Here is a 22210-nt window from a genome sequence, read left to right on the forward strand (position 1 = left end):
CGTCGAAATCCTGACGCCTGTCGTTGGACCTACGCCAGCATACCTGACGAAGGTAAGCCGGGCACGGATAGCCACGGGGGGGGGGGGTGGGGGGGGGATGAGGTTTTAGGGCTCCCGGGGGTACTTAGGGATAGGCACCCAGCCCGGGAGGGTTAGGCTAGGGGAAGTGGGGGTTAGGGTTAGGCACCCCCGGGGGGGACTTAGGGATAGGCACATCCCCTCAGGAGGGTTAGGGTTAGGCTAGGGGAAGGGGGGTTTAGGGTTAGGCACACCCGGGGGGAGGTTAGGGTTAGGCACCCCCCCGGGATACTTAGGTTTAGGTAGCGGGGAAGGGGGGGGTTAGGGTTAGGCACTTGGGAGGTTAGGGTAGGCACTTGGGGGAAGGTTAGGGTTAGGCACTTGGGGGGGGGAGGTTAGGGTTAGGCACTTGGGGGGGGGGAGGCTAGGGTTAGGCACTTGGGGGGGGGAGGTTAGGGTTAGGCACTTGGGGGGGGGGAGCTTAGGGTTAGGCACTTGGGGGGGGGGGGAGGTTAGGGTTAGGCACTTGGGGGGGGGGAGGTTAGGGTTAGGCACTTGGGGGGGAGGTTATGGTTAGGCACCTGGGGGGGAGGTTAGGGTTAGGCACTTGGGGGAAGGTTAGGGTTAGGCACTTGGGGGGGAGGTTAGGGTTAGGCACTTGAGGGGAGGTTAGGGTTAGGCACTTGGGGGGAGGTTAGGGTTAGGCACTTGGGGGGAAGGTTAGGGTTAGGCACTTGGGGGGAGGTTAGGGTTAGGCACTTGGGGGGAGGTTAGGGTTAGGCACTTGGGGGGAAGGTTAGGGTTAGGCACTTGGGGGGGAGGTTAGGGCTAGGCACCCCTAAGGGAGGGTTAGGGGGGAAAATAGGGTTAGTATACTTACCTTATTAGCGATTGGGATAGTCACCTCTGCCCGGCTTCCGCTGTTGGCGGTATTACCCACTACACCTATTTCACAGACTCTGCGCACAGAACATACACATGCCACATATCATTTTAATCAACATAGTCTGCTTCTGCATCTTATTTGCATCTCATTAGATGCATTTGCGATGAAAAAGACTCCCGCTGCCAGCTGGGTCGCACGGGAGCTGGCGGCTCTCAATGTGCCCTGTGTAACGCAACTCATGACGCACAAAGGATAGACCAGGATGGATATATCTGTAGCTGCAAACTAATGCATATAATGAAGTATATGTATATGAGTGTATTGTACTGTAATATAAATATGCATAGTATGAAAAAAATATACAGTACACATTTTTCATGATATAAAATAAGTTTTGGGTGCACTTTGTTTCCTTTTATGTTTTTATTATATTTTTAGTACACATTGGTAGGATTGTTAATGTAAACTAATTTAGTACTAGAGTAAAACAAATCTGCCATCCCACACTAGTATATATTCTATTAAAAGGTATAAACTAGAAATAAAATGTTTCATTTCATGTGGTTAGTTAGTCATTTAAACTGGTATGCGATAGAGCAGAGGTGAGTACACCGGAATCGGTATGGAATACTGACGGCTAATAGCCACGTAAGCCCGAAGGGAGAACATCCCGACAGCGGCTCATAAGTGTGCTAACTCTTTCCTGTCCGCCCCCTAACCCTCCCTCGGTGGTCCCTAACCCTAAAACTCCCCCGATGGTGCCTAATCATAAGTCCCCCCTGGGGGTGCGTAAACCTAACCCTTCCCCTCACGGCTACAACCTAACTATCCCCGGCTTACCTCGTTCGGGATGCCGGCCGTCGGGATTTTGGCGTGGGGCTAAAGATAGGCGTCAACATTTCGACGCCTATCTTTAGTCCCGGGTTGGCCTTCCGCCGTCAGGATTTCGATGGCCGGCACTCCGGGCAGCGGTAAATTAACTTCATCCCAGCACACCATCATGTAGTCTTGTTCATATGTAAATGTGTATGTGTGACTATACTATAAATGTTTATAAATATGTGTGTATGTATATAGTATAATATGAGTATAAACTGTTGCACTGTTATGCTGTGTTTTGGGAAATGTTCTGTATATAGATTTTGCACAGTAGATGGCAGTATTGCAGTTTAGTTATATTCCAACTATTGCTTATACTGCACATAAAGCACATTTTCTTGTTATGTTTTTCTGTTATTACTTATAAAATAATACTATAGGTGCGGCTTTTACACTTTCTTTTTCCTTTTTTTAACAAATGGCAGTTTTCTTTTTAGCTGTTCTTTCTCAGACATGGGATGGGATTTTCTCACCGTCTGTATTCGCTATATCACATGCCCCAGGCGGCAGCTACCACTGTGAGGATAATGGCGGCCTGTCTCTTCTCCTACTTCTAGTGATTGGCAGTTCCAGCACTTATGCATAAAACTGTTGTCGGGTCTATCGATCACAATGAATGAAATTACATTCTGCGCAGTAACCGAGAGAGAGAGAGAGAGAGAGAGTTTACTTAAGCGTTACTTGTTCGAAACGCAAAGTACCTTCTTTTCTGAATGGTTATGTATTCAGAGATGATTTGCCTATCTATGTACATGAATACTAGATCGCTACCACAGTATAAAGAAAAAAAAGTTGCCCCTAGCGACCAACCAGCTTCTAGCCAGCATTTATAAAGTACATTCTATAAAATGATAGGTAGAAGCTAATTGGTTTCTATTGACAACTTTCCCACTCCTCGAACCCTGGGCCTAATTCAGACCCGACCGCAAGTGGGTCGATGTTGGCCCAGTGCGCATGCGCACGAGGGAGCCGGCTCCGTCGTGCGCATGCGCGAGACCCAGATAGCGACGGCCAAGCCGTCGCTATGGGTCTCGCTACAAAGGGGGCGTGCTGTCGATGGTGAGTGACAGCACGCCCCCTTTGGTGGGCGTGCTGGGGGCGTGGCTGGCCCCACTGACATCACAAGTGATGTCAGTGGGAGTGCTCTCTGATAGAGTCGAAAGCACTCCAGGGCTCGCGGCAACGAGACCCTACCATAAGGGTCTCGTCGCAAGCCCGATGGTCGCGATGGTCTTGACCATCGGGACCATCATCATGGCCGCTCGCTGTGGGTGGTCACCCACAGCAATGCAAGCGGCCAGGAGGCCGCTCTAAAATTAGGAAGGACGGCCCTGATTCAGAGCGAACGCTCTGTCAGAGCGTCCGGCTCTGAATCAGGGCCCCTGTTCCGTGTACCACTATTTGTCATGAAAAAAAGATTATTCCCAGCAAAAGTAACGCATCACAAAATGCAAAGAAATGTAACAGGGTTGAAAAGCTCCCAATGTTCACTTACTTTGCACAGCATGACAGAATTATCAGCAAAGTGCTATGGATTATGGTTTACCTATTACTTGGTTATATATTTTCCTGTAAGATCCTTTAATTAAAGACATCATTGGATGATATTTGCAGGTGCCGAGGTGATTGTCGGGGTGAACAAGTACCAGCTGGCAAAGGAAGAGAGTGTTGAGGTTCTCTCCATCGATAACACGACCGTCCGCAACCGACAGATTGAGAAGCTGAAAAAGGTACGGCGTGGCCGAGGACTGTGAGGAGTGTATTAGTCCTCATTCTAGCACCCTGCACCTGTCACAGCCCGTGCAGTTCCTCTTTCCTGCCTGGGGTGTCGCTCCTTGCTCTGGTGCTTCTAGCACACACGGCTGATGCGACAAACTGCTGAGATACAGACCAGAGTGTGCTAGAATGAACACTGTGTTTGTCTTTGGTGCTGCAGCACGTGAGGATCTATATGTCATGCGTGTGGTACATGCACCATCGGATATAGTATAATGCAGTGTTATTGTTCTAGACTAGTTCCACCCAAAATTAAAAATGGGCCTTTAGGGTGGAAAGCTATAGTCTTCAGATTGGCATAACCGGCTCAGTGTCGTGGGTTCCCCCACCTCGAGGGCTCAGACGTTCCTTGGCTGCGATCCTCTCTCTCCTCCTAAATTGGGTATTTGTTATACAAAGTTGTCAGCGTAGTTACATGATTGGAAGTTCACACTGAAGACTTATTGACAAAAACGATACTTATTTAATTCAGACAAAGAGTAGAGAGAATTTTCTCGCTGGACCATGGACACACAGCTGAAATGCCGTCTTAGTAACCATGTGAATGTTATGTCTGTTATACTCGTGTGCCAATACTCAGGGTGCTAAATAACTGAGAAATTCTGTGATCGGAGCTGCATAGCATTACTCTGCACTCTGGGTCTCATTCAGAGCCGGACGCAAGTGCTGAGCGCTCTCAAGCGGGTCGATGTTGAGGCCCTGCGCACGCGCAGCGGCCGCACTGCGCATGCGCAAACCCCGGAGCGAGAGAGAGATTCTCTCGCTCCGAGGCTCGCTAAAAAAAGATGGTCTTGACCATCGCGACCATCAACCTGGCCGCTCGCTAAAGCTGTGGGTGGTCACCCACAGCTTAGCAAGCGGCCAGGAGGCCGGATTTTAAAAAGGAAGCGGCCGCCCTCATTCAGAGCGAGCGCTCGCATTTTGCGAGCCGCTCTAAATTAGGTCCTTTGTACTAAGTTGCACTGCTAATTAATGCCTCCAATTGTCTTTGGCTAATGAAATGGGAGGAATGGCTTTATGAGCAGAGTGCGTGATCTATAAGAATGAAATCATTCCAATTAATAACAGCAATTTACATATGAAGGTGTAACAAATGTAATTGTGTGTTGTATAGAGCTGATTGCTACTAAGGAAGCCAAATATTTCACCCTGAATCACGCTATAGACAGAATAAGCTGCTCACGTGATTAATACAACCCTGCGTGATAACACATTCACTAAGTGCACAATGTTAAGTGAGCAATCTATAGAATAAGGGAATAACCTGATATCAAAATATACACTAAATGCATGCTGGGAATAATCTCAGCAGAAGAACAGAAGACGACGTCGAGTTGTAGCAGCAATTATTTGAAATAGAAAAACAGTTATTATATTCTGTGAGCACGGCAATAACTCTATGTACTAATTAGTGTGTGAACAATGATATAATACTGCAGCAATTGTACTGATACTTAGGCTGGGTACACATCAGAATGACCTGTATACCAGCCGACCCGACGCCCTATGGAAGGATAGATCCGGGTGGCCGTACACATTGCATGATCCGGGGTACAGGATGCTGGATGTCAATATACCAACGCCCGAATCCCGCCGCACGGCAATATGCCGACGCCGATATCCCGAAGGTGAACAGGATACCGACGTCTGCAGCTCGAACCGCTGGAATCCCGATCGTCCGGACGGGTAAGTAACTGGCTCTCTTCCCGGGGAAGGGGGGGTTAGGTTTAGCTACCCACGGGGGGAGATTAGGGTTAGGCACCCTCCGGGGAGGGTTAGGGTAGGGGAAGGGGGGGGTTAGGGTTAGGCACCACTGGCAGGAGGTTAGAGTTAGGAACCCCCCATTAGGATTAGGTTTAGGGTGTGGGATGGGGGGGGGGTAGGGTTAGGCACCACAGGGGGAAGGCTAGCGTTAGGCTCCACCAAGGGAAGGTTAGGGTGGGGGAGGGGAAGGTTAGGGTACTTACCTACCGCTGTCGGGATTCTGCACCATGCGGTGTTCCACTGTCGGGATTTCAGCCGGTGGCATATCATACTGATTCCCGGTGTACGACCGCACACTATACCCTTCCATCCCACATTCACCTGTATGCCATAGTCAGCGTGGTCCGCCCATCCGACGTGCAGCACATCAGATGGGGCGACCCTGCTTGCAACTTACATGAACGCGAGATTGAGGGTACACAGAACGATATATAGTCTCATGTGTACCCAGCCTAAGGGCTGCAATTCCTTATGTTGTAATTCAGAAGTGTGTTTACAGACTCTTGATAAAGTTACATGAATGAGTGACAATCTCTAGAAGTATCATGTAATCTGAATATACATATATTAGAAGGGATATAAGGATACATTTGTAACCAAACTGCAATACTATAGTTACAACTACATTCAGCAACTACTGCTTTAGGAGAAGGAGCGTACATCCCTCCGCAGTCACTACATAATTAAGATTATAGAAATAGACTTCTATGAAGGGGTTGGATACGGGATCCCAGCATACGGAATGTCGGCAGTCAGAATACCGACAGCGGCATCCCGACAGAATCCCGACTAACGCAGGTACAATAAGTACCCAAACGCCTAACCCTCCCCCTGTAGCCTAACCCTAACTCGCCCCCCCCCCACACACACACACACACTCCTGCAGCCTAACCCTAATCCTCCCCTAGTGCCTATCCCTAACCCCTACACCAAGCCTAATAGTTACCGTCTGGATGTCAGCTGTGGGGATCCTGGAGACCGGATTCTGACTGCTGTTGGGATTCTGGCACCGGGATTCCTTACCGCCAGCATCACAATCACCGGGATGCCATCTACATCCCATTTGAAGACGCAATGTATCCCCAATGTAAATATGAATATAGATCTTTCACCAAATGATTGTATCATTTATGGCCCAATATTTCTTCGTGCTTTATACAAAGGTATACAAATATTAGAGTCTATATACTCATCAAAACACATTATATAGATTACTCCCCAGTGTTCCTAAGACAAGATTCTTTAGTGAGCCTTTTTACAAAGACATTCGCTTGTAAATATAAATGTCTTAACACCGTTATGGGTGATTTAGTTAGATAATAAAATCTAAGTCTATATAATATCTAACGATTGGGAGATTTCTAAATAGTTCCTGTAATAATTGAACTGTAAAAGCATTTAGTGCAGCTGTTATTACAGACGTACGTCTATACAATGTGAGTGAGAAAAGACACAGGACGGACACACAGCTGTGTAATATTTTATTTCCGCAATTCCTTTGTCTTTTCAACACACACTTTCTGTTATTTTAGAGATATTTCTCTGTTTTGTCCTTAAATATATACAAAATATTTTAATATTGATAAGAGTTTAATAAATGTTTGTTTTCATTTCCACAGCACCAATAGCAGGCACATTTTTTTGTTTATTTTTTTAGTGTAGTAAATAAGAATAATGTTTAAAATACACTGACAAGTGCATGCGTGCCAAACCATGTAAAGCTCAGGCTTATATCTATAGACTGTTTCTGTGGTCTTAGCTGTTCCTCCCTCCAGGCGGAGTGGGTTCAAATGACCTGGGCCACTGTAGGGGTCTGGGATTGCAGGGGTAGCGTACCCACGCCTACCTTGCCACAACCATACCCCCCCAGTGTGTGAGTATTACAGTGGTGATCACTATAACAAAGTGCAGTACAGCATGTCCGATATACGGTGGGCTCTGATTATGCTGTGGGGGCGTCACCAGGTGACTGCTGGTAGTAGTTCCTTAGCTACAGACTAATAGTTCCTTATGTTCTCCATTGGGAGGTATTTTTGAAGCACAGAGACAAAGAAATATACTATAGAGTAGAATTTTTAGTAGTAGATTCTCTTTGCTATATGTAAAACTGATATAATTGTAGCTTATGTGATATTTCTTGTCGACCCCATTAACCGGCCCGGCACACAAGCTGGTACCCATGATACAGTCCCATATGCATCTATAAAGTTCCTGATCCCTAGACCTTAATTGACAATGTTACGAACCCTACATCCTGTCACTTCATCCTGAAACCCTGGCATTCTCAGCACAATAACACCAAATGATCTATAAGTGAAACATCAATCAAATAAAGGATTTAAAACTGTTGAGAGGAGATGTTTATTGTAAATATTGAACAGATATCGCTTTAGACTTATGAAATTGGGCACTTTTAAAAAAAAAAAAAAAATAAGTAATTGTAAAATTCCACGCTTGAAGTGAATTGAAAAGCCTCTTCTCATTCCTTGACGCCATGCAAGGAGCAAAAGGAAGAAATTACTTGGAAAGGTCAATTGTTTCCTAAGTAGCCCTATTTTTTATTGTATTTTATAGCCTCGAGACTGCCAGTCTATATCTACTACAGTGTGTGATTTTCATAACTCCCAACACCCAGGAATTCCCACGTTTCTTGCTTGAATGCCCCACCCTCTCCTTGTACAGTGTATACAGTGTTGTGTCTGTGTAAACAGGTTAATATAGCTCTCTCTCTTTCCTTCCCCTACTCACTCTCACCCCCCTCTCTTTTTCTCATCCCCCCTCTTTCTCATGCCTCTCTCTCATCCCCCTCTCTCTCATCCCCCCTCTCTTTCTCTCACTCCCTCTCTCTCATCCCCCCTCTCTTTATCTCACTCCCTCTCTCATCCCCTCTCACCCCCCATCCCCCTCTCTCATCCTCCTCTTTCTCATCTCACTCTCTCATCCCTCTCACTCTTTCCTATCCCCCCTCTTTTTCTCATCCTCTTTCTCAACCTCTCTCTCTCTCTTTCTCAACCCTTCGTTTTCTCAACATCTCTTCTCATCCCCTTGGTTTCTCACGCCCTTTCTCTCTCTGCCCCCTTCTCTTTCTCTCACCGCCTCTTTCAAATCCCCTCACCCCCTCTTTCTTCTCTCCCCCTCTCTCTTCCCTCCCCCTCTCTTACTCACCCCATTTCTCTTTCTCATCCCCTCTCTCACCCATCTCTCTCATCCTCTCTCTCTCTCCCCTTTCTAACCCCCCTCTCTCTCTCTCACCCGCTTCTTACTCCCTCTCTCTTTCTCATCCCCTCTATCTTTCCCCCTCCTCTCTCTTTCCTCAACCCCTCTCTCTCAATCAACCTGTGACTAGCGAAGGGAGGTTTACTGTATAGGTCATGAGTAGACCACCTGTGGCACTCCATCTGTTGTGAAACTGCACCTCCCAGCATGGAAAATATAGAAAAACCACTAAGTGAAATAATGATAGAATAATTCTTAATTAACAACCATGTGAATTAATTGCTGCTCCTAATCAGAATGTGTTCAAATCCCAATAGAACATACATTATAACAGTATTCATAGTCCATTGAGTGAGTAATGAAATACAGCCCACAGACAGTCCTCTAATAAGGAGCGCACCACAATCCAGATGATAATGTTATGTAGTTCATAAATTCATATTCTCTAAAGGTAAAAAAGTCATGAATCAATTTATTAATAACCACACACACAGAAAACTAGAAAATACACATATGAAAGACTCATAGGCTTCACCTCATGATTGTAAAAATACAATAAATATAATAAGTCAGGAACAAAACCTCTGCAGTAGGTATTGAAATAGAGCTGTGATTGAATGAATAATAAGCATGTAATTATTACAATTCTATGTATAACAAAAATAATGACATCAATAAATAGACAGTTCAGAATGTTCCATTAGAATCCCCCACAGTAGAGTCACATTATTATGACCACCAGCTAATAGCCAGAGTAACCGCCGTGTGCACCACGGACAGCAGCTAGACGGGCTGGGAGTAACTCAGCAAGGTGCTGGTAGGTTGGCACAGGTATCTGGAGCCATGCTGACTGCAGTGTATCCCACAGCTGCTGGAGGGTGGTGATTGAGTATCCATAGAGCAAACACAACGATCGAGGTGGTCCCACAGATGCTCAATTGGCTTCAAGTCTGAGGAATTAGGGGGCCAGGGAGGTACTTGGAAGTCTTGGTTGTGCTCGTCCAAACACTGTTGGACATTTGTAGCCATGTGACATGTCGCATTGTCTTGCTAGAAGATCCCATCCACCTCAGGGAAGACAATCAGCATGTATGGGTGAACGTGCTCTGCAAGGATGGATTCATAACCAAATTGATTGCGGGTGTCTTGCCCAGAGAATGCCATGAAAACATTCCCCAGACCATAATGCTGCCACCACTAGCTTGTGTTCTTCCAGCAATGGTTCCAGGGGTGTTTGCGCTCCGATGTTTCTTGACACGCCAACGTCCATCTGTTCGATGAAGCAGAAAACGTGACTAATCGGAGAAGGCAACCCTTCGCCAATCAGTTGATGTCCAATTCCAATACAGGCATGAAAATTGAAGCCTTTTCCGCCGATGCGCCTTTGTTAGCATAGGTATGGTGACCATCTATTTGCTTTGGCAGTCAGAATCCTAACGCCAGCATCCCGACATGGTTAGGATGCCGACACCAGTCGGTAGGTGCACTACCCCTAGCCCTCCATCCCCGCAGCCTAAACTTAAACCCCCCCGGTGCCTATCCCTCCCTCTAACTCCACTTGTTACCATTGAGTTGTCGGGGTCGGTATTCTGACTGGTGTTGGGATTCCGGCGCCGACGTTCTGAGCACCAGTGCCCTGCATGCCGGAATTTCAACTACCTCCCCCCATGAGAAATGAGATTGCACGTCACCAAAACATCTATCTCCCGCCTCAGCTGCTCCTCATTCAGACACGTATGGCTTGGTTGACAAGTTGTTGTTTTTTTAACTATTTAGATCCAATCAATTTTGTATTTTTGTGATGCCTTGTTACGGTATCTATTTTTTTTAAACCGGGTTGTATTTATATATACACCCCATCTCTAGTGGCACTTTTGGGACTTAATACAGCAGTATGATGAAAAGGATGTACAAATGCAACGTTTCAGTTCATTCAACTTTCCTCAGCTTAATCCCTGAAGAAAGATGAACTATCAGCCGCCAACAATAAAGAAGCCACTGCGATTTGCTTTGGTGTTCAGCTTCAGATGGTGCGGAGGAGGAGAGGCAGGCGATGGTGGAGATTTGAAACTGAGCCTTATAGAAATCATTCAGCCACTGGCAACCATAGCTGTCCTTCACCCTTTATCCTGAATCAACCTCCTTCCCCTTCTTTTTCTGGAGATGGCAGTGGCTTTTGTGCTGCACAGGCAGTCTTGTAGTTATCCCTCAACTTGGGGCATCTGTGCGTAGTCTGGTGTTTTTCATTAGTGTCCTGTCCTTCTGCTGGAAACAGAGCAAAGACACTTGTTACCCGTTGGTCGGTGGCAGCGGACATCACCAAAGGAGAAACAGAGATGGGAGCATCTAGCAGTTAACCTGGTCCAATAGATCTTCTAAACAACCATGGGCCAAAAGTAATAGAGAGCAAGTTGTCAAAAGTTAAGATTTTTCACAATTTTTCCACGTGATTTTAAAACCAAAACCAACCTGGTAGGCTGGTGACAAACGTTTTTATTTTCTCTATCTGGAAAATAGTGAATATACTGGGCCTGATTCAGAACCGGACGCTATGCAGCGCTCACTCGCATTGAGCGATTTTTCGCAATCTGTGCATGCGTATGATTCGCAATGCGGGTGTGCGAACCACTCAGTGTAATGGGTAAGTGCTCGCCCGTAGCCCGCAGTCGGGCCGCTATTTTGAGTGACAGCGCCGTTTGTGGGTGGTAACAGGGGAAGGTTCTTGTAAACGGGGGTGTGGATGTGCGAACGCAGGCGTGCCCGACCATCAGAACGGCGTTTAATGGGCGTGCATAATTAGCAAAGTAGCGTCATTACACACGTGACTGGGTTGTATTTTAGCCTGAACTGCTCGCAATTCTGTGGTGGGAAAAGGCTACCACAAGCGCTGCGAGCAGCTCCGATGGCTCTCGATGTTCCCGATTTAATCCTACAACTGCCGGAGAAGACGTGTGTTGCGAGTGGCAAAGGGCATCTTTATACAGGTGCGAGCGCATAGTGCGGCCGCTCGCTATTACTTAGAGGGCGGCTTTACGCGACCTAGTGCGAGCATATGATTTAAATAGCCGGCCCCTTTTAGCCAGCGAGCGGTCGCAAATAGCATCCGGGTCTGAATCAGGCCCACTGCCTTTATTTATAGGGGTATTCTAGTGATTCCTCAAACTATAGACCAGCTATGGTCCTCTCCTTCCTCTAGTTCCTTCAGCCAATTTTGTTGCTTTTCAACCAGTTCACAGAAATATTTGAAATTGACCAAATATCAACATGATGGCAGTGCCGGTTATTGACTTGCCTTACCCTTTTGGACTTGATAAAGATCAGTCAGTGCTACATTTACTGTTGGCGGCTTTGCCCGATGGATTTAAACTGGCAACAGAAGTCAATGCTAAACCATTCTGGTTTAGCATGTATTTCTGTTGCCGTTTTAAATCTATTGGTCAAATCTGCCAATCATTGGCAGCTTTGACAAACCGTGAGTTAGTAAATCTACCAGTCGGTGTTTGTTGACATGTACGAAGCCTTCAATTTGATCTAACAGTATAGCTGTAAGTCATTGTTATTGTTCTAATATTATATAGGTGACCGAAAATATATGTCCTTTGTTGTACTGTATATTAATGAATTACCTACCAAAATAAATCATACATTAAATCGGGCTGTATGCAGATTATACTCTACTAAATAGCAACATTTAATGGTCTTCCACAACTAAATTAGTGATAAGTGAGAGAGAAAAAAAATCAGCTTGTTTTTTCTAGTTGGGGGAAAAAAACAGATCACAGATCGTCAAATACTGAGGAATGGGAAGAGAAATACTAATTTAAGTTGCGCATGTTTATTGAGGGATGGAATTTGATTGCACTGTATAAATCTCAGCTCATTTTAATAATACAATTAAAATGTGAGTTATTAATAGGATTGGGTCATTGCATAGGTCATCAAGGATAGTAAATGTACTCACCAAGTTTACTGCAAATCCGTGATCGGCAGCCACGACAGACACTGGAAGAGGATGCAGAGATGAACAGGGGTCGCGAGGTCCCCTCTGTTATTGGCGACTGCTTGAAGATTATTTTCCGGCAGCTACCCACTGTGCGTTACGGACAGGACGCATCGTTCGATGCAAACACGCCAGTCAAAACAAACTCTTGTACTACTGCTACACGTTTTACTAAACCATTCATTTAGAAATAAATGAATTATGTGTACAGTTGGAACCAATCACAGTAGATGAATCGTGTGCCTGGTGCTTTGTCTAAATAATGACCATCTTTTCTCATATGTTTGATTGGGAAGTGCTGTCATTCATGTTTATTTGTAATGTCCATGTCTCAGGTGAGGGCCAGCAGAGACACGGAGGCTGCCAATCGCTGTCTTGCCGCTATCACAGAATGTGCAGCCAACAGCAACGGGAACATCCTAGGACTTGCGGTGGAAGCTGCCCGTGCAAGGTACACCTGTTCTTTACTTATGTTTGTTTTATTTTTTTCCATCTTTTGGGATAACCTTTTTTATATATGTTGCATGCCATAGTGTACTGTACTGTACATTATGTCACATCCACCGGATTCCTTGCAAGCTTTAGCGCTCTACGATGACACTCCTATTTCCTATGCACGCTTGGCACAGTTTGAAAGAAGCTGTGGGAGTGTCTGTGAATGGCGACGCTCGCAGTGGACGGGCAAATTCAGCATAAATGTATGATATTTGTGATTTTGGTGTTTTATGTAGATTTTAAGTCTCGCATACAAATTTGTCCACGTGACCACTAGATGCTTTGTCGTTCCACTTCCCTAAGTTGGAGGCTTTCTATTATACGTGTATTATTGGTTGGTGTGCCAGCGTTGGTTTTATCCGCTGGAAATGTAACCACCTATCTTTAATCAGCGGTATCAATGACTAAGAAAACTGTTAAATTAGACTTCTCTACTTCCAGTTAGGATTGTCCATCAGACTTATGCTGGGTACAAACTGGCAGATATATTAGCCGATCAATTGATCGGACAATTTATCGGGTGCCCGTCTAGCAGTGTGTACCAGCGATTTGTCTGAACGATGCCGTTCACAGACAAATCGCGCTGGCTCTGCTGCACAGCCAGTGGCAGATATATCTGTCCATCAGGTAATGTGTGCCAGGGCCGGCTCCAGAGGTCGGAGCACCCAGTGCCGGCTCTTCAGACTGCGCCCACACATTGCGGGAGGCTTAGCCACGCGCAAACAAAACTGGGGCGTGGCCTAATAACAGGTCACGCCCCCTATGTGACCTTGTTTGGAGGCGTGCCTACCTGGCACGCCTCCAAATAACGTCAGGCTGGGGGGAGCCCCACTAGCTGGGCTTCCCCCAGCCCTCTCCCCTCACTGAATGGATGCCGCGCGCATGCGCACAGCATCCATTCAGACTCCGAGGTTCAGCACCGCCGCACAGCTTTGGTGGTGAGAGTTCTCAACCTCCCGATTTGACCACCCGCGGGCCACTTTGGCCCACGGGTGGAACAGCGGGACAGTACTGAAATCGGGACATTGGGGAGGGGTGCACCCTCTATGGGTGGCGCCCCTGTTCGACCGCACTGGTCGAACACCCCTAGAGCCGTCCTTGGTGTCTACGGTCTGCTGACCGCCCGTACACAGTAAGACAAAAGTTTACACGACTTATTTAAGGCTAGTCTGCTCAACCCCTCTCATTTGCTACAATGTATCTGATCTAAGTAAATGACTTGGCACAAAGAATTGACTGATACAGGTAAGTAACTAAACTTCAGGAACAAGTGGCAAGCATGACATATATAATGGGTGGTTCTACATAATATTTCACAGCAAACGGGGCCACAAGAGTCTTTTCATCTGTGCATAAAAACAGGCTGGTGTGTGCCTAAGACGGGAATCCAGACACTGAGCTGCAGAGTAATCCCCATCCAGCCGCTCCATGTGGCTGATCCCTCCCCCCTCTTGCCATCGCTATAGCGGCACTTGTGTATCCTTACATTTGTATGCATGCAGGGCTGTGTATAAGGGAACATATGTCCGTACCCTTTCCATTGCTGTCACCTCTGACACAGCCATTGTAGCACAGTAATGGGAATGACAGTGGGTAACATTAATTGACTTTTGAGTGTCCTAAATCACCTTAATCAGATCTAACCACAGCTCTTCCTAATATGACATAATAAAATAAAATGACAGACACTTGCTGTGATCACATCATATACTGCTGAAGAACAATGTATTCTGTGACAGTAAAGATACAAAAGGCTAATGAACTAAAATGCAGAATACATACCATTCAGATAATACACGGCTTTAAAAATATAACTAGCGGCCCATCCCGGCTTCGCTCAGGAGCCATTTTGAATTTACAGTGATAGACGTTTTTTAACCGAGGTCCTATAAGATTGCCTTGTAGAAGACATTGGTTGTTTTTCCTCCTGACATCAACACGAAAAGATTTAGTTTCGAACTTTCGACGTGACACGCAAATGGGCCACGTAAAGTTGTCCATGAACAAAATAGTCTCCACTTAGGTCAACTCCAGCCACATTAAGTGTCTGTCCCTGTGTTTTACTTATTATCATGCCAAAGCCGACTCTTACCGGGAATTGGACTCGTTTGACATTAAAGAATCGTTTATCACATAAATTAAATAGGAACGGTAAAAACCGGAAAAACTGAAATTCTGTATCAGTGAACAGGGCTAACATCAGTTTTCTCTGGAGAACCCGGATAATAAGTATCGATCTCTACATGGTATAAAATAAAGTCCATTATTGTGATATATCTTTAACGGTTCAGGCAGCGTAAGCCAAGAAAGCGCCCAGGCATATGTTTTTTTTCATGGACTTGCGTCACTAAGATCGTCACTGCTCGCCTCCCCTTTATCATACATTTATGTGTCATACACCTAAACATTCCCCGACAAATGCTCTATAGCACAGGTTCTCAACCTCAGTCCTCAGGACCCCAAACAGTGCATGTTTTCCAGGTTTCCTCACAGAAACACAAGTGAAATAATTAGCTCCACCTGTGGTTCTTTTAAAATGTGTCAGTGGGTAATGACTACACCTGAGCTCCTGCTGGGCGACCTGGAAAACGTGACCTGTGTGGTGTCCTGAGGACCGCGTTTGAGAATCTCTGCTCTATAGAATAGTGACAACTGCATCAAAATCCATCCAGTGGTTCTAGCGATTAGATGTCTACCAGGGACTTTATTTTATACTATGTATAGCTAAAACAAGTTATCTGGTCTTTACTTCTATTCTTTTAGGCCATCTAACCCTGATGCCTCATATATCGTATATATTTTTGTTTTAACCTACATTTTCCCGATTTAAATCAATAATATAGAAAAAAAAATTATATTACTATAAATAAATGCCTACTGTCCTGGTAATAATAATATACACAAAGTATTGAATTGTTCTTTGTTTAACCAACACACAGCAGAATTTGGAAGCGGTTAGTGGCGCCACTTCTCATGCCTTACCGAGTTTATACTACATGCAGAAGACGCGTTGTATGTACGCCTACACACGGGTCTGTATGGACCACTGTTCCGTGGGCACGTCCTCTCTGCACCTTGCTCATGTGAGAACCCCCCGTTACAGACTAGTTATGCCTCTTTGGTTGTAAATGAATAAGAAAATGAGTGTGACTCCATACTTGGGTGCGCCTTGTTAACGGAGCATGCCCGGTGGGAGAACATGCAAGATGCGCTCCGCAAACAGGCGAGCGTTCAACTCTGCGCAGCCTCAGAGCGAGCGTTTTTTTGATGCTATCCTCCGCAGTTACTGAAATCTAATTAGCAATCTGACAGTATACCCCTATGTGCCATTGGGGGGAATTTAATTCAGGGCGATGTTGAATAGCCGCGGGAGGGAGCTCCCGAAGCTTTTCAATGAACCGCGCCGTTTGGGCGGGCAAAGGATTTCTTCTCGCACCCCCTGTGGATGTGAGGAGAAAACCGACAAAAGTGCCGGCGGGCAGCTGTTTTACTGCTTAGCGCGGCACTAACAGCCACACGCCCGGCACATGTTAAGCAGCGAGAACCGGCATTCTCCGATATAACAGCGCACTGAATCGAATGGCTCCCTCCCTGCGCTATTCGATTCGCATTGAATTGAATTCCCCCCATTGTGTATTAGTGTTCACTCTAGGTCCGGCAGCAGGCAGGGCGCGAGACCTAGTGATAGGGAGGCGTGGCCAAAGAAAAGGGGACGTGTCTCTATGACGCGCCCCCTTTTCGTCACTCCTGGGGGCGTGTCCGGCACTTAGACATGCCGGGCAGCCCCTAACCACTGCGGTCACTGAATGGCGCCCGGCATCCATTCACCGGCGGTGACCTCTGTGCCGCCGTTTTGACCACTTGCGGGACACTGCGACCTGTGGGTAGAGACAGAATCGCTGGAAGGCAGGGTGCTTTCTGCCCTTCAGAAATAGGGCAGGGCGCGGCACCCCGCTGAAAAAGCCTAGCGGGAACGCTATGTATTATCCAAACAGCCCCAGGCTATAACCCGTACATTATTGACAGTTGCTAGCATAGGAGCAGAATGAGGAGGCTACAAAGAGTTTTAAACTGGTATGCAGTCGGGAAACCGGCTGCCTTAATACCGACAGCCGGCTTCCCGACTGCTTTATCCCGGTGTGGGATAAATGACCGGCATCTATATCTAGACGCCTGTCATTTTCCCGACGCCGGGAGACCGGCACCCGGCATCCCGATCGAAGGGATGCCGGGCACCATGGCGGGGAGGGTTAGGTTTAGGGCCCCCGGGGGGGACTTAGGGTTAGGCACCCCCCCGGGGGACTTAGGTTTAGGCAGCGGGGAAGGGGGGGTTAGGGTTAGGCACTTAGAGGGGGTATTAGGGTTAGGCACTTGGGGGGGAGGTTAGGGTTAGGGGGTTAGGTTAGTTTATACTTACGTTAGGGACGATCAGGATTTTCAGCACTGTCGGTCTTCCGCTGCCGGACTCTGCTGATCTGTCGGGCTGCCGCTGCCGGGAATCGAACTGCCGGCCGCGGTATTTCATACCAATTCCTTTAAACCATGTCAAGCTACAAAACTATATAGTTTATTTACACCGTACTGATTTTCTTTTTTATATTGATCGTCAGGGCTATTTTTCTGGAAAAGTAGGTTCAGGAACTTTGGGTGGAGCTACTGGGGGTGGATATATAGTAAAACAATTATACATTCTTATACATATATATATATATATATACATATATATATATATATATATATATACATACATACATACATACATACATACAATCCTCCTTCTTTTTCTACTTAGTGTGACCCCTCCCTTTCATGCACCTGATTAGTATTGCTAGATTGATTGAGCAGCTGCCATTTTTGTTTGTTTTTTTGTTTGTTTATATATATATATATATATATATATATATATATACATATATATATATATATATATATATATACATACAGTCAGGTGCATAAATATTGGGACATTGACAGAATTTTCATATTTTGGCCTCTATTCACCACCACAATGGCTTTGAAATGAAACAAACAAGATGTGCTTTAACTGCAGACTTTCAGATTTAGTTTGAGGGTAATTACATCCAAATCAGGTGAACAGTTTCTATATGTGTCTCCCACTTTTTAAGGGGCCAAAAGTAATGGGACAAACTAAACAATCCTAAATCTAACTTTCACTTTTTAATACTTTTTCTACTTCAGGGTCCATAGGGTATCCACAGGATACCTTGGGGTATAGGTGTGACGTCAGTCGCAGGGCACCAAAGAGTTAAGCTTTCAGCCTCCCAGGATGCACTAGGTCCCCCTCCTATACCCTGCCCCCGGGCCAAGGCACCTCAGTTTAGTTTGGTGCCCGGCCGGCGTCGGGTGCACCTGTCGGAGTGGGGGCTAGAAGAGCCCCTGAAGCTTTCTTCAGTGCAGCTGTGGCTGCACATCTGGATGTACAGCATGGACAGTCAGTCCTGACGTCCATGCTGTCTTCCCTACACCCCCGCCGGTACCAGAACGCCGGTACCGATCCGGGGATGCTGGTGAGCATCTGGGGTCACAGCTAGCGGTGACCCCAGATGTTCCGGACCATGGCCGGATCCAAGGGGGACAAAGGTAAGCAGCGGGGTCCCGCGGTGGGTCCCCGCTGGTCACATGGTCCTAAGTCCCCAGGCAGGGGGCTCCCTGGGGACTGGCTGCAGCGTGGAGCCAGGTACTGAACCTGCGCTTTCCACTACCCCCTGGGACAGCGGACCGCAGCAGAGTGGTAGCGCTGCGGCGTCCCAGGGGTTAAATGCATGCCAGGGGAGCGCGCCTTCCCTGTCTCACAGCCGGCGTCTCCCCCGCTTCACACAGCCCTCTCTGCACTGTGCTGACTGGTCCTGTGTCAGCGCTCCTCCCCCAGGCCAGCTTCTCTCTGCTCCTCGGCGGCCATCTTCTCTGCAACGCATGGTGAACGCTGCTGGAAGTCTGGAAGGAAGCATCGTGGTCTGGGTCCCCCCGCATACCTCTCCTCCGCTGTGGCTCAGGTCTGTGTATGCAGCGCTGTGTCCTACCAGGCCCTGTGTCTGTGTAGTTGAGTGATCAGCGCTGTTAGTGCAGGAATTGTTATTTCTCTGCATTGTATGTGACTGTGCTAGCGCTGCCTGTAACTTTTCTTCTCTAAACTGTCAGCTTTATTACTGTCCCTGTTCTTTCTGCTAAATCCCTTGCGGTGCGGTGCTGCAGGGTGGTCTCTCGCCTATTTAATACTTAATTGGTGAGAGAGGTCACATACGTGGTGCCATCATGTCTGAAAGTGATTTTCCCCTCCGGCTACAGTGTACCACGTGCAAAGTACCGTTAGCGGAGGGGGAGGGTAGCGCAGAGGGCCTTTGCCGGCAGTGTTTGTCCATGGCGCGGCCTATTACGGTTACAGCACCGGTACAGGAGCCGCCCTGGGCTTGTTTCGCTCAGGCGTTAACAGCTTTAGTGGGCCAGTTAGCTCCGCAGCCCGCGTTTACTCCGATGGGTTTGTCCCAGCAGTCTGTGATGTCGTCACCCATGCAGGGGTTCCCACGACAATTGGTGGTACCCCACAGTCTCCCTATTTCCCCGCTCCCGGGTTCTCAGGAGCCAGCGTGGGTTAACTCCCTGACGAGTTCTGTACAGCACTTGTCGGATGTGTTGCAAGGGGAGTCTGTGATGCGGCCTCATAAAAGGCCGGTGGCGTCTCTGTCCGCTCCTTATGAGGATGACGAAGGGACGTCTGATGATGGGGAGATTCTGGATCCTTACGATCAGGAACCTCTCCATACTAAGGACGCTGATGCTAAGTCCAAAGTATATATTCCTGGACTTATTCGGGCGGTCCGCACAGCCTTGGTGATTGAGGACGAAGTTCCCCCAGCGGCTAAATCTAAGTATGCCTTTTTCAAAGATGTGAAGGGCGATGCCACAGTCTTTCCTCTTTCGGGTCAGTTGGTGGACCATTTAGAGGAGGCGTGGAAACAACCTGGCAAAAGATACCAGCCGCAGAGACGCCTGGCGGTGGCTTATCCGTTCGCGGATAATTATTTTGCTAAGTGGGAATCCCCTCCACAGGTGGATTCTCACGTGACCCGTCTTGTCCGTAGTGCCACATTGCCGATGCCATCCATGTCCTCCCTTAAGGATGCTACGGACCGCAAGGTAGAAATCTGCCTGAAGTCCGCTTATTCCCTTGCAGGGGGGGCAGCACGGCCGGCTATGGCCATTTGCTGGGTTGCCAGAGCGATGGAGCGCTGGGCGGATTCATTAGAGGCTTCTTTTGAATCCGACTGTCTGGCCGAACAGGCAGAGTTGATTGGCAATCTCCGTGATTCGGCCACCTACATCAACGAGGCGGCTCTAGACATTAGTACTCTGGTGTCTAGAATTTCTTCAGCAGCGGTAGCTGCTCGTCGCACCTTGTGGCTGCGATCCTGGAAGACGGACGCAGATTCCAAGAAAGGTCTGGAAGCGTTGCCGTTCACCGGAGAAGTTCTCTTCGGTCCGGATCTGGATAAGATTGTGGCCACGCTGGCGGCAGCCAAATCTGCTTGTCTCCCGTCGGCCGCTGCTCCTTCTGGTTCTGGACCATCGTCCTTTCGGTCATCTAGGGCCCAGGGCAGGCCCAAACCACAGTCGTTTCCTCGACAGGCTGGCCCTAAGAAATTGGTCAAGCCCCGGAAACAGGCATGGAGTACCAGACGTCCGGCCCCCAAGCCAGATGACAAGCCTGCGGCCTGACGGTCCGGGTCTCCCCTTGGGGGATCCCAGGGTGGGAGGCCGCCTGCTGCAGTTCTCCCGGTGTTGGTCGTTCACTACGACAGACACTTGGGTTCTGGAGGTGGTCTCCCACGGGTACGCCCTCTCCTTCCGGCACAGACCCCCGGCTCGATTCTTCACCACGGGTCTACCATCAGACCGGAACAAGGCTACGGAGCTGCGGAAGGTATTACACACTATGCTCCAGGCTGGAGTTATAGTGCCTGTTCCATTCTCCCAGAGGGGCCAGGGTTTCTATTCAAATCTATTTTTGGTACAGAAACCCAATGGGTCATATCGTCCGATTCTCAACCTCAAAGCACTCAACAAGTCTTTGCGGGTCCCGAAGTTTCGGATGGAGACCCTACGGTCCATCATTCTGGCGCTGGAACCTGGGGACTACATGGTGTCATTGGACATACAGGACGCTTACCTGCATGTCCCTATTCTTTTGCGCCATCAAGAGTTCCTTCGGTTTGCAATCCGCAGCGACCACTTCCAGTTTCGGGCGTTACCTTTTGGCCTGGCGACAGCACCACGTGTTTTCACCAAGGTGATGGCGGTCATGGCGGCTTCTCTGCGGCTGCAAGGAGTCCGCATGTTGCCGTACTTGGATGACCTGTTATTGGTGGCAGGATCTCCAGAGCTCCTGTTACACCACTTGGACCTGACCATTGCACTGCTGCAACGGCACGGCTGGCTAATCAACTGGCAGAAGTCCACTCTAATCCCGTCTCGGAGGATTCTGCATCTTGGAGCCTTATTGGACTCGGGACAGCAAAGGATCTTCGTGACGGAGGACAAGATCTCTGCTTTACAGTCAAGGGTGCACAGTTGTCTGCACAGCCGCCGGGTGTCCTTACACTCGGCGATGAGGTTACTGGGCTCCATGGTGTCGGTGTTCGACATGGTGGAATACGCCCAGTTTCACTCCAGACCTCTGCAGCACCTGATCCTGTCCAAGTGGAACGGGCTGCCTCAGTCTCTGAAGTTCCAGACGATGGTGCTCACCCCGGAGGTTCGCCTGTCCCTTGCGTGGTGGTTAAAGACGACCCACCTCAACAAGGGACGTCCGTTCTGGGTTCCAAATTGGGTCCTGTTGACAACGGACGCCAGTCTTCGGGGCTGGGGAGCAGTTTCGGGTCCACACTTGTTCCAGGGCAGGTGGACGCCGACAAAAGCGGAGCTTCCAATAAATATCTTGGAACTCCGTGCGGTCTTCAATGCTCTCCTGCAGGCACAGCGGTTTCTCCAGGGTCACCCGGTGCAGGTCCAGTCGGACAACGCTACCACCGTGGCCTACATAAACAGGCAAGGAGGAACTCGCAGTCGGGCGGCTCTCGTAGAGGTCTCTCGGATCCTGGTTTGGGCGGAGCGCAAGCTTCCGGCCATATCAGCGGTCTTCATCCCGGGAGTGCTAAATT

The 22210-nt window shown here is 47.9% G+C and overlaps 1 protein-coding gene across 4 annotated transcripts in view; it reads left to right on the forward strand.

Annotated features, from left to right (window-relative positions):
• The window catches only part of MMUT (methylmalonyl-CoA mutase), a 290597-nt gene that overhangs the window by 146837 nt on the left and 121550 nt on the right, over positions 1–22210 (forward strand). For all 4 annotated transcript variants that reach the window (XM_088467254.1, XM_088467253.1, XM_088467251.1 and 1 more), the window contains 2 exons: positions 3398–3513; positions 12875–12990. In XM_088467254.1, coding sequence (XP_088323380.1) covers positions 3398–3513; positions 12875–12990 — 232 coding nt within the window. The remainder of the gene's footprint in view (positions 1–3397; positions 3514–12874; positions 12991–22210) is intronic.

Source organism: Taudactylus pleione, unplaced genomic scaffold, assembly GCF_031769625.1.
Source record: "Taudactylus pleione unplaced genomic scaffold, aTauple2 ptg000070l, whole genome shotgun sequence".
Lineage (NCBI taxonomy): Eukaryota > Metazoa > Chordata > Amphibia > Anura > Myobatrachidae > Taudactylus > Taudactylus pleione.